Source organism: Salvelinus sp. IW2-2015, linkage group LG17 (genome assembly GCF_002910315.2).
Source record: "Salvelinus sp. IW2-2015 linkage group LG17, ASM291031v2, whole genome shotgun sequence".
Taxonomy (NCBI): Eukaryota; Metazoa; Chordata; class Actinopteri; order Salmoniformes; family Salmonidae; genus Salvelinus; species Salvelinus sp. IW2-2015.
The window spans coordinates 29765958-29777535 of NC_036857.1; the positions used below are offsets into that span (position 1 = coordinate 29765958).

Below are 11578 nucleotides of genomic sequence, written 5' to 3' on the forward strand. Positions count from 1 at the left end.
AATGCCTCATAACATGAAATAAATATTCAGGTTTCAAACAATTCCGTATGTTTTCGAAATGCATACTGCCTAATTTAGCCAGCTAACTGAAACCCTGGTCTGAATATGCCCCTAGTCTTATTACTAGTTGTAAAGTCTCACTACTGTAAGCGTTGTATGTATTCTACTCACAATAGTACTACCTAGTGGTCATTCTTAGAAGTTCAACCTTAAATAGTTGCAATTTCAAACCTAGAAAAAAAGAATGATACTACAAAAAGTATTACTTGAAACTTTTATTTTCAGCATTTTGAAGAATACTTCACAGATCTCATTAAGTCACACCCAAAAACAGAGGTTATATTTTCAAAATGTATTGATTTCATGGGTGAGTGGGGGGGTTGAAAACAGTAGTAGTGACAGCATCAAGCCCAAAACAACCTTTATAGAACCAGTTGTGAGTTTGAGCTCAACATCAACTTTTCATTCCAGTTGCAAAATAATTTCTTTCAATCACAGTGTATCACTAATGTCGAGAAAGAAATTATATTTTAGTAAAAAAAATCTATTTGACTTTACGCTGTAAAAGTAACAAAAGTGAATGGAGAAGCTGACTGCCACTGGGTATCATTTTTCCCTTTCTGTGAGATAAAAAGTGTAGTAAGTAACTTTGATGGCGAATTTAAAAATGGCTACTAAAGATGGCTGAGTCATTGTGAATCAGAGGATGAATCTTTGACGTCTGTGCTCTCTGTGGCCTCGCTAACTTCACTGAGGTCTTTGTTCTCTCCTCCGCTGTCCCCCTCTCCCTCTTTCTCCTGGTCACCAGGTGTGGTCGTAGTGGTAGGTGCCTCCTGACCCAGGGCCTTCATTCCTGGCTTCCTCAACTGTGGGACCTATAGACAGAAACAACAGACAAACGGTCAAAATGCAGTTGACAAAAAGGAAAGGTTGACCTTAACCCTCAGGTAAAGAGTGTCTTATGACTGCGTTACGATTCTCTACCCTTCATCCAGAAGTGTGCACTTGTTCACTCCAGTTCATGCATTTAAAAGCAAGCACGGCGGGAGGGAGTTTGCACCATACTGCTCACACCAGTCTATTACTTTTAAATCCATGAGGGAGAATAGAATGTAGGACGCACCCCTCGGGAAAAGCGTAAAGAATTGGATCAAAGCGACTGTATGCAAAACACTGGGTGAGTCGAAGGTGGCTGGATTACGCCCATAAAAGCCATGCTGCTGGGTAAAGGGAAAGAGTAAAAAAAAAAAAATAATTCACCTCATCAGCCATGTGGGCTAGGTCTCTCTTCATGGCATAGGCATCCTCCCCATCTGCATAGTACTTGGGCTCTATTTCACTAATCCTATGAAAGAGAAAGGAAACGATTCACTCAAGTGAGTGAGTGAGAATAGGACCAACAACATATTATACATTGTATCACTGCAAACAATACCTGGTTAAATAAGGGCAAAAATAAATGAATTTGAATGCAAAGAGTATCATTAGGGAATATGACCCACAGTTCCTGAATAAACATCTGTTTGAATAGACATGGAACATCTATATTTACATATGCATTTGCTTTAAGAGGGTTTGTTTTCACATGGATAGAAGGAGATCTTACTGGAATTTCAGTGTGTTTGAGTACAGGTGCAAGGCCGCTCGGTTACTGCAGTAGGAGAAAATTAGATGGATGCAATTCAAGTTATTTGTGAACAAACAAATACCATTCAATATACCATTTAAGAATGATCTGAAACGAACAACGTCTCCCTGTATTTAAATTATCTTCTGGCTACACTTCTAGAGAACAGAAGAGTGATATGTATTCAGCATTCCTTTACAACAACTAATGTAGAAATTCTTATCGAAGAGTCATATAAAAGCGACTCGAAATAGAACCATCTCATTGAAGTTCAACACAGATATCCAGCACACTGCACTACCTTTTCCGGACATGAAGTGAGACATATTTGGCGTTGAAGTTTTCAATCATAGCTCGACTGGCTTGGTCCATCAGCTTCTGAGCTAGTCCCAAACGTCTGTGAGAGCGCTTGACAGCCTGAGCGACAGAGACAATCCAAACAGTTGTTAATAATCCTTCCTCAAGCTCAACTAAACAACCTGACAAGTGCTGCAGATGATAGCGTGCTTGCGCGCACCCCCCCCCCCCCCTCTTCTGCCTCTCCCATATTGACTCAATTAAGTACTACAATGAACAATACAGAACCAAGACTCACCAGGGATGTGATGTGGCCGTGGGGGACATCATCTGGATCCTCCTCCCTGCATACCACATAAAGAGTGAGGGCTTGATAGAGCCTGACAAACAATGGCATGAGATAAGATCTGTAGTTCAGGTATACTCACATCTTGGCCAAAACATATCCCACTATTTTGCCATTCTCATCCTCTGCGATGTAGGAGAGCTGAAAGACGAACAAAGACGAGGTGATGTTAGAGATAGATACACTGAGTTACACAGACATCAGGTAACAACTAGGCCTAAATCTAACTCGTCATTCCTTTTGAGTTAGATTAAATTTGTGACGGATTGAATGCCAAACAAAGACTTGAGTCAAGTGGTGATGGAGATGTCTGCTGAAGAGGAAGCCATGTTAACCTGCGGCCAGGACAGTCCGTGGTAGAAGTAGTATTTCATCTGGTAGTTTTCTGGGAGACACAGCAGGTTGCAGTGCTGCATGTTCATAAGGTCCTCCGGCTGAGGAAACAGAACCAGGAATGTCATGTCAATGGTATGGATACTGACTGAAACAATTACATTAACGTTAGTTAGCTAGTACACGTCAGAAAACGGACTACAAGAAGAGATGTCTGGAGTGGAGACACTGATTCAGTCAAAATATCACTATTGACTATAGTAGGCTAACGTTAACTACACTTCAAGTGGCACTTCTCTTGTTTACTTTGTTACTAGTTACCATATAAGCAATCTAGTTAAATAGTAGCTAGCTAAATAGGCTAGTTGGCTCACAGTTGGACATGACATGCATAAGTGGAGCTATCAGGAATCCTTGGATTGTTATTATTAGCGATGGGTGGCTATCTAGCTAAGATGGTAAACTAGCACAGTGTTGCATGGTCGACAGTGCTTCTCACTTACCCTTGCGTTGCGAATATTCATGTTTTCTTCGACCGTCACACGTTCAGATTATGACAATTATAAATAATGGAAGTAAAGTGTTCAAGCTATGAACTCCTAACGTTGTCTTAGATTCTGTTTCAGGAGTGTTAGTTAGCTAGTTAAACCGAAGAAGAAGCATGCGCTTAACCGGAAGTGAATGAAAGGTAAGTCCCGCCTCTAGGGTCATGGGTTGAAGGATCCAGCTTCATCTTCGGTGGGGTTTATCGGCGGTTGGCATCTAGCATTATGGTGCATTATCGTCACCTACTGTACTGGAGTGTGAGCCAGATACAAGGAGAAACTACTGTACATCCTTCTTGCCAGCCCCTTTTTACTCTTAAAAAATATAAAATATTTGGGACAATATCTAATGACGTTCTATTCAATATACTCTTTAAACTAATTTCCTGTATGCCCTCTCCCTCATATCAGTTTTTCCCTCTTTCCCTATGATATTGCCCAAGCAATACATGCTCCACGGTCTCGGTTTCCTGGCAATAATCACACTTTTCTGTTGGATGCTTTCCTATCACATTTAAGCACTTATTTAACCGGCTGTGTCCCACCCTTAATATTGTAAAAAATAGCCTCCCCTCTTCTGTCCCTTCCTGCCGTTCTCCCCTCCCCGACTTGCCTCTTTACTTTAAATAAATTAGTATTTATATTCCACTGCTCCTGCCATCTCTGCACCATCACTGTCCATATCAGGCTTTTTGCCTCTGCATTGCTCATTGAAACTACAACATCAACATCCCCACTACTCAGTGCTTGTTTAGCCAGTACATCAACTGCCTCGTTCCCCTCCACCCCCACATGGCTGTGTCCCAAGTAAATCTTATCTGTATACCCATGTGTTTAATCCTGCCATGGGTTTGTAGCACCTCATATAGCAGGTCTTGTCTGCTACGTGATCTAAAGGACTGGAGACTCATTAACACTGCACATGAATCAGAGCAAATAACTACTCTGTCTGGCTTGACTTCCTCCACCCACTGCAAGGCCAACAGTATGGCCATCACATACTTTTTCTTGCCACTGTACCTCCCCACCTGGATAGACTTTCCAAACCAGAAATCCTTTATCCAGTTGTACGTTCTTCCTCCTACCCCCATAATATCAAGCTTGATTAACAACCCCTCCTTCCACATCATATCATACGCCTTCTCCACATAAAAAAAGACAGCTACAAGTCTCCTTGTTCACCTGCGCCTTCCTGACCTCTGCTTCTAAGCAGAGCACTGGGTCCATAGTTCCCCTACCCTTCCTGAACCCACTTGATGTGGCGATACTAGCCCCCTGCTCTCCACGAAGTAAGTTAACCTGTCCGTAATCATACATTCCATAATCTTACATACATGTGATGTTAAAGCTATTGGCCGATAGCTTGTTGGCCTCGTTGGGTCCTTTACTGGCTTCTGGATTGGTATCACTACTGCCTCCTTCCAACTGCCTGGTAGTTTCCCCTCCTCCCACACTCTGTTGTACAACACCAATACCTTATCCAGTGCCTCATCATTAAGATGGGCCAACATAACATAGCACACCTCATATTTCCAAGGTGAAGTTAACCCAGCCTTACCTATTTCCCTTTTCACCTCTGCCATGGTAAATGGTGCATTCAACGCATAATTTACTTCCTCCCTCCTATCCAGCTCTCCAGGATAATCCTCTCTCGTTCTCCTTCTCCCCCTCTGCCCCTCCTCTGACAAATTTGCCCGAGCTATGCACTTGAACAAATGCTTAGGCCATCACCTCTGCCTTCTCCTCATCTGTTACTACCACATCCTTCCCACTCGTCAACACTGGATAATCCCACTCCCTTCTGACCCCACTCATCCTCTTAATCATCCCCCATACTTCTCCTACAGGTGTCGCCCTTCAATGATGTCATAGACCCGATGCCAACTTTGACCTCTTTGCCTGACGAATAGTTCTCCTCACCAGGGCCTGTTTATACAGAATCAGATGTTGGAAGTTATGCGTCCTTTTAAGTACTCTAAATGCCGTGTTCCTACTCCTCACCATTGCCCCACACACATCCGTCCACCATGGGACTGCTTTCTTCCTCCCTGAACTCTTAGGTATAGTCTCAGTAGCTGCCACCACTAACGCTGTTCTCACCCAGTTATTCATACTATCCACATCCTCTCTCATATCCACCCAAGCCATCACCTGCTCACTCAGCTCCTGACACTGATCCCACTTTGCCCTTCCAAACACCCACCTGCCTCCTTGACCCATTGACACCTCCTCCTCCCTCTGGCCTGCTGTGCATACTATGGGGTAATGATCACTCCATACTGTCGACTCCTCCCATACCTCCCACTCACAGATTCCTGCCATCGCACTAGATACCAGAGTGAGTTCCGAGGCAGACTCTTTCCCTGTGGCTACATCAATCCTGGTCCCTCGGGCCATCATTCAGGCACACCATATCTTTCATTACTATCAGATTGTCCATCACTTGGCCAATTCCATCCATCTGTTTCCCCCCCAGAGCATATTGTGGGCATTGAAATCTCCACACCACATTACTGTACTTCTATCCTGGCCCTCCACCTTCTCCAGCACTTCCAGGTCCAATATCTGACAGGGATTATAGTAGTTCACTACCACTAGCATCCCTCCTCTCAACCACACCTCCACATATTCCTGTTCAATACCTTTGCCTAACATCCTATAGGGAAGTACTTGCTTTATGAGGGTGGCACTCCACCTCCCCACATATCCCTGTATGATAAACTCCACAGTCGGTTTGAGTCATGTTTCCTACACACAAATCACATCAACCTTAGCTGGCATATCTACACTGAACTGCTTGAACTCCTGCCCATTAGCCAACAGGCTTCGACCATTTCACTGTAGTACTACCACCATAACTAAGATCCAGTAATACATGACTCCACCCTCGGCTGATTGAGGTAGTCTCAAACCTCTTCCCATGTCAACCCTGTCATACTCAGACGTCTCCCAGCAGCTTTCACTATTAGCTGAATCCTCTCTGTTTTAGACTCTACTTTAGCAGTGCTATTGATAGCTCCTGCTATGAACGTCACCAGCTTTCTCTTATCAATGTATACCATATCGCCGCCCACCTGCCCCGTAATCCCCCGGTCTAGATGTTCCTACCCATCTCTCCCTTGAACCTGTATCTACCTGGACCAGCCTCACTGCCTCAGCATATGACACCCTTCTCTCCACTCTTACTTGTTGCCTCTCCACTGCCTGCTTCATTGCCTCACACCCACAATATGCCACACTATGAGCACCTCCACAGCTGCAGCACTTTGGTTGTACACAATCCCCACATTTCCCATACTCATGCTCCCCTCCACATCTTGCACTCCTCTTTTTCTGTTTACAGGCTGTTGCCATATGCCCAAACCTCTGGCAGTTATAACATCTTAAAGGCGTTGGTACATAAGCCCTCACATAAGCCCTCACATAATAACTCATATATCCTATGGTTACTTTATTTGTCAGTACCCGGTCCTTGAAGTGTAACAAAATAGACGGGCTATCTACCCTAACTCCACCCCTTGTTTCCTTGCAATCTTTGAACATCCACTAGAACACCTCCTCTCAAATTGTTGCTTACCTCTTTACTGCTGACACCCACAGGCCTGCTGACACCCATCACCCCTTTAATCCACTGCTTCCCTGCTTTTAAAAAATGTATTTTATTTCACCTTCATTAAAACCAGGTAGGCCAGTTGAGAACAAGTACTCATTTACAACTGCGACCTGGCCAAGATTAAGCAAAGCAGTTCGACACATACAACAACACAGAGTTACACATGGAATAAACAAATATACAGTCAATAATACAGTAGAGAAAAAAAGTCTATATACAGTGTGTGCAAATGAGGTAAGATAAGGGAGGTAAGGCAATAAATAGGCCATAGTGGCGAGGTAATTACGATATACAGTTGAAGTCGGAAGTTTACATACACCTTAGCCAAATACATTTCAACTCAGTTTTTCACAATTCCTGACATTTAATCCTAGTAAAAATTCCATGTCTTAGGTCAGTTAGGATCACCACTTTATTTTAAGAATCTGAAATGTCAGAATAATAGTAGAGAGAATTATTTATTTCAGCTTTCATTTCTTTCATTACATTCCCAATGGGTCAGAAGTTTACATACACTCAAATAGGATTTGGTAACATTGCCTTTAAATTGTTTAACTTGGGTCAAACGTTTCGGGTAGACTTCCACAAGCTTCCCACAATAAGTTGGGTGAATTGTGGCCCATTCCTCCTGACAGAGCTGGTGTAACTTAGTCAGGTTTGTAGGTCTCCTTGCTCGCACACACTTTTTCAGTTCTGCCCACACATTTTCTATGGGATTGAGGTCAGGGCTTTGTGATGGCCACTCCAATACCTTGACTTTGTTGTCCCTAAGCCATTTTGCCACAACTTTGGAAGTATGCTTGGGGTCATTGTCCATTTGGAAGACCCATTTGCGACCAAGCTTTAACTTCCTGACTGATCTCTTGAGATGTTGCTTCAATATAGCCACATCATTTTCCTCCCTCATGAAGCCATCTATTTTGTGAAGTGCACCAGTCCCTCCTGCAGCAAAGCACCCCCACAACATGATGCTGCCACCCCCGTGCTTCACGGCTGGGATGGTGTTCTTCGGCTTGCAAGCGTCCCCCTTTTTCCTCCAAACATAACGGTGGTCATTATGGCCCAACAGTTCTATTTTTGTTTCATCAGACCAGAGGACATTTCTCCAAAAAGTACAATCTTTGTCACCATGTGCAGTTGCAAACCGTAGTCTGGCTTTTTTATGGTGGTTTTGAAGCAGTGGCTTCTTCCTTGCTGAGCGGCCTTTCAGGTTATGTCGATATAGGACTTGTTTTACTGTGAATATAGATACTTTGTACCTGTTTCCTCCAGCATCTTCACAAGGTCCTTTGCTGTTGTTCTGGGATTGATTTGCACTTTTCGCACCAAAGTACGTTAATCTCTAGGAGACAGAACGGCTGCGTGGTCCAATGGCGTTTATATTTGCGTACTATTGTTTGTACAGATGAACATGGTAACTTGAGGCCTTTGGAAATTGCTCCCAGGGATGAAACAGACTTTTGGAGGTCTACAACTTTTTTTCTGAAGTCTTTGCTGATTTCTTTTGATTTCCCAATGATGTCAAGCAAAGAGGCACTGAGTTTGTAGGCCTTGAAATACATCCACAGGTACACCTCCAATTGACTCAAATGATGTCAATTAGCCTATAAGAAGCTGCTAAAGCCATGACATAATTTTCTGGAATTTTCCAAGCTGTTTCAAGGCACAGTACATACACTAATAGTGTATGTAAACTTCTGACCAACTGGAATTGTGATACAGTGAATTATAAGTGGTGGCGTCCAAGGTGGCTTAGCAGTTCAGACGTCTTTTTCTGTTCCGTATTGTTCGTGTCCTGTATATATATATATTTACACCTTTCTTCGCATATCTTTTATCTATTTTATTATCCAAGAACTCAACTACAAAAGCTTTCCTGCAAAAGCTTTCCTGCAACCCGCTTCACCAATTACAAAAAGTATTATTTACACTCAATCTTGAAATCCATCGTGGAAGCTCCAGGGGCTAATTCAAAAGCTAGCTGAAAGCTAACCAGAAGCTACTCGAGCTAGCCGAAGCTAAGATCTGTAGCTGCCCCAATTAGCCGGTTTGCTGGCTAGCGTTGGTGGTGTTTCAGCTGCCCACGTTTAGTGGTCATCAGCTATCTATAGCTCGTAAACTACCGCACCTTGTGTCGCACGCGACTCGGACCGGAGCATTCCGGGACTCTTTTTCTCTCAGTTTCCCCGGATTCCAGCCGCAGGCTCTGGACACTTGACCGTTGATTCGCAGCTAGCAGCTGCAAACCGTGTGGACTATTGGCTTACGTCGACCCGACGAAAACTCAAATCGTCTGGAGCTAGCCAGCTGAGGAGTTCCAATCACCATCCGGACCCGTCTTTTGTTCGCTGCTGACAGATTACGGAACCCCACCGGGCGTTCACGACTGACTGCCGCGACTGACTGCCGACGTTATCTGCCCGAGGGATTATATCCACTGGCACTCAACGTCCCGACGTTACTGAACGCTATCTGAGGCCCGCTAATCGTTACTGTCTTATCGGCTGCTTATTGAACAAGTATTATCGGACAACTATTATTATTATATTATTTATTTATTTTATTTTTCCTTGGGTCACTATATCATTTTTGCCAATTTGGATTGATCCCCTCTACCACACGGAACCCACTACACGGAACCCACTAAACCTACCGACGGAAGCACGAGGTATCTCAAACAGACCTCCATCCTATGCTGCTACCGATAGCCATATACCGGCCGCTGACTGGATCGCCACGACCCCACCAACCTCTACTACTGGACCCTTATTGATCACTCGATTAGCATGCCTCTCCTAATGATAATATGCCTTGTCCATTGCTGTTCTGTTTAGTGTTTATTGGGGTTATTTCACTGTAGGTTCTAGCCCTGCTCTCTATACCATATCAACCTCTCAGTTCCACCACCCACATATGCGATGACATCACTGGTTTCAATGATGTTTCTAGAGACAATACTCTCTATCTATCACTCAATACCTAGGTTACTCCACTGTATTCACATCCTACCATACCTTTGTTGTACATTTTCCTTTAAACTATTTTATCGCCCCCAGAAACCTCCTATTTACTCTCTGCTCTAGTCTTAGGCGACCAATTTCTCATAGCTTTTAGCCGTTCCCTTATCCTACTCCTCCTCTGTTCCTCTGGTGATGTAGAGGTGAATCCAGGCCCTGCAGTACCTGGCTCCACTCCTATTCCCCAGGCGCTCTCTTTTGATGACTTCTGTACCGTATACCTTGGGCTTCATGCATGTTAACATTAGAGAAGCCTCTCCCTAGTTTGTTTGTTTCACTGCTTTGCACACTCGCCAACCCGGATGTTTAGCCGTGTCTGAATCCTGGCTTAGAAAGACCACCAAAAATTCAGACATTTTCATCCAATTACAAGATTTCAGACAAGAAGAACGGCAAAGGGGCGAGGTGTTGCAATCTACTGCAAAGATGCCTGACAGAGATTCGTGATACTATCCAGTCTGTCCCAAACATTTGAACTTCTACTTTTAAAAATCCACTCTCTTTAAAATAGTCTTCCCCGGTGTGGTGAGCGTTGCTAGACTGGGTCTCCAGGTGTCGGGCTTTGTGACCACCCTCTGCCGAGCTGTGTTTGAGATAGTATGTGCTGATGCTCCCCCATCTATCTTCAGAGCTCGTGTGCATGTGGCGACCTAAATTGAACATGCTCAACACCCCAGCCACCCTACAATCTAAGCTTGATGCCCTCAATCTCCACACAAATTATCAATGAACCTACAGGTACCACCCCAATTCCGTAAACACGGGTACCCTCATAGATATCATCCTAACAAACTTGCCCCAAATACACCTCTGCTGTTTTCAACCAAGATCTCAGCGATCACTGCCTCATTGCCTGCATCCGTAATGGTCAGCGGCAAACGACCTCCACTCATCACTGTCAAACGCTCCCTAACACTTCAGCGAGCAGGCCTTTCTAACGACCTGGCCGGGGTATCCTGGAAGGATATTGATCTCATCCGTCAGTAGAGGATGCCTGGTCATTTTTAAAAATGCCTTCCTCACCATCTTGAATAAGCATGCCCCATTCAAGAAATTTAGAACCAGGAACAGATATAGCCCTTGGTTCTCTCCTGACCTGACTGCCCTTAACCAACAGAAAACATCCTATGGCGTTCTGCATTAGCATCGAACAGCCCCGTGTATATGCAACTTTTCAGGGAAGCCAGAAACCATATACACAGGCAGTTTGAACAGCCAAGGCTAGCTTTTTCAAGCAGAAATTTGCTTCCTGCAACACAAATTCAAAAAAGTTCTGGGACACCGTAAAGTCCATGGAGAATAGAACACCTCCTCCCAGCTTCCAACGCTCTGAAGATAGGAAAAACATGTCACCACCGACAAATCCACTATAATTGAGAATTTCAATAAGCATTTTTCTACGGCTGGCCATGCTTTCCACCTGGTACCCCTACCCCGGACAAAGCACTGCCCTCCCCTCTGCTACTCGCCCAAGCCTTCCCATTTCTCTTCTCCCAAATACAGTCAGCTGATGTTCTAAATGAGCTGCAAAATCTGGACCCTTACAAATCAGCCGGCTAGATAATCTGGACCCTTTCTTTCTAAAACTATCTGCTGAAATTGTTGCCACCCCTATTACTAGCCTCTTCAACCTCTCTTTCGTGTCGTCTGAGATCCCCAAAGATGGAAAGCAGCTGCGGTTATCCCCCTCTTCAAAGGGGGGACACCCTTGACCCTAACTGCTACAGACCTATATCTATCTCTACCCTGCCTTTCTAAGGTCTTCGAAAGCCAAGTCAACAAACAGATTACCGACCATTT

At 44.2% G+C, this 11578-nt stretch overlaps 1 protein-coding gene across 2 annotated transcripts; it reads right to left on the reverse strand.

Moving 5' to 3' along the window:
* Positions 1–260: 260 nt before the first annotated feature.
* On the reverse strand, positions 261–3292 carry LOC111977146 (N-alpha-acetyltransferase 10). Of its 2 annotated transcripts, none has more exons than XM_024006469.2 (8): positions 3107–3292; positions 2606–2704; positions 2353–2411; positions 2223–2268; positions 1929–2044; positions 1607–1651; positions 1261–1345; positions 261–875 (listed from the first exon to the last, which is right to left on the reverse strand). In XM_024006469.2, exons 1-8 carry the CDS (start codon positions 3125–3127, stop codon positions 690–692), a joined length of 657 nt encoding a protein of 218 aa, XP_023862237.1. In that variant the 5' UTR covers positions 3128–3292; the 3' UTR covers positions 261–689. The 2 variants fall into 2 exon arrangements, with proteins under 2 accessions (XP_023862237.1, XP_023862236.1); XM_024006468.2 differs by having other exon boundaries at positions 1607–1654; positions 3107–3289.
* Between the last annotated feature and the right edge of the window lie 8286 nt (positions 3293–11578).

What these genes read in the sequence shown, in the direction of transcription:
- LOC111977146 (XM_024006468.2), bottom strand. Translation starts at nt 3,127, where the DNA reads ATGAATATTCGCAACGCAAGG. An exon ending in GGATATGTTTTGGCCAAGAT is followed by an intron (nt 2,269 to 2,352) that starts GTGAGTATACCT and finishes TGTGGTATGCAG; the next exon opens with GGAGGAGGATCCAGATGATG. An exon ending in TCACTTCATGTCCGGAAAAG is followed by an intron (nt 1,655 to 1,928) that starts GTAGTGCAGTGT and finishes TTTCTCCTACTG; the next exon opens with CAGTAACCGAGCGGCCTTGC.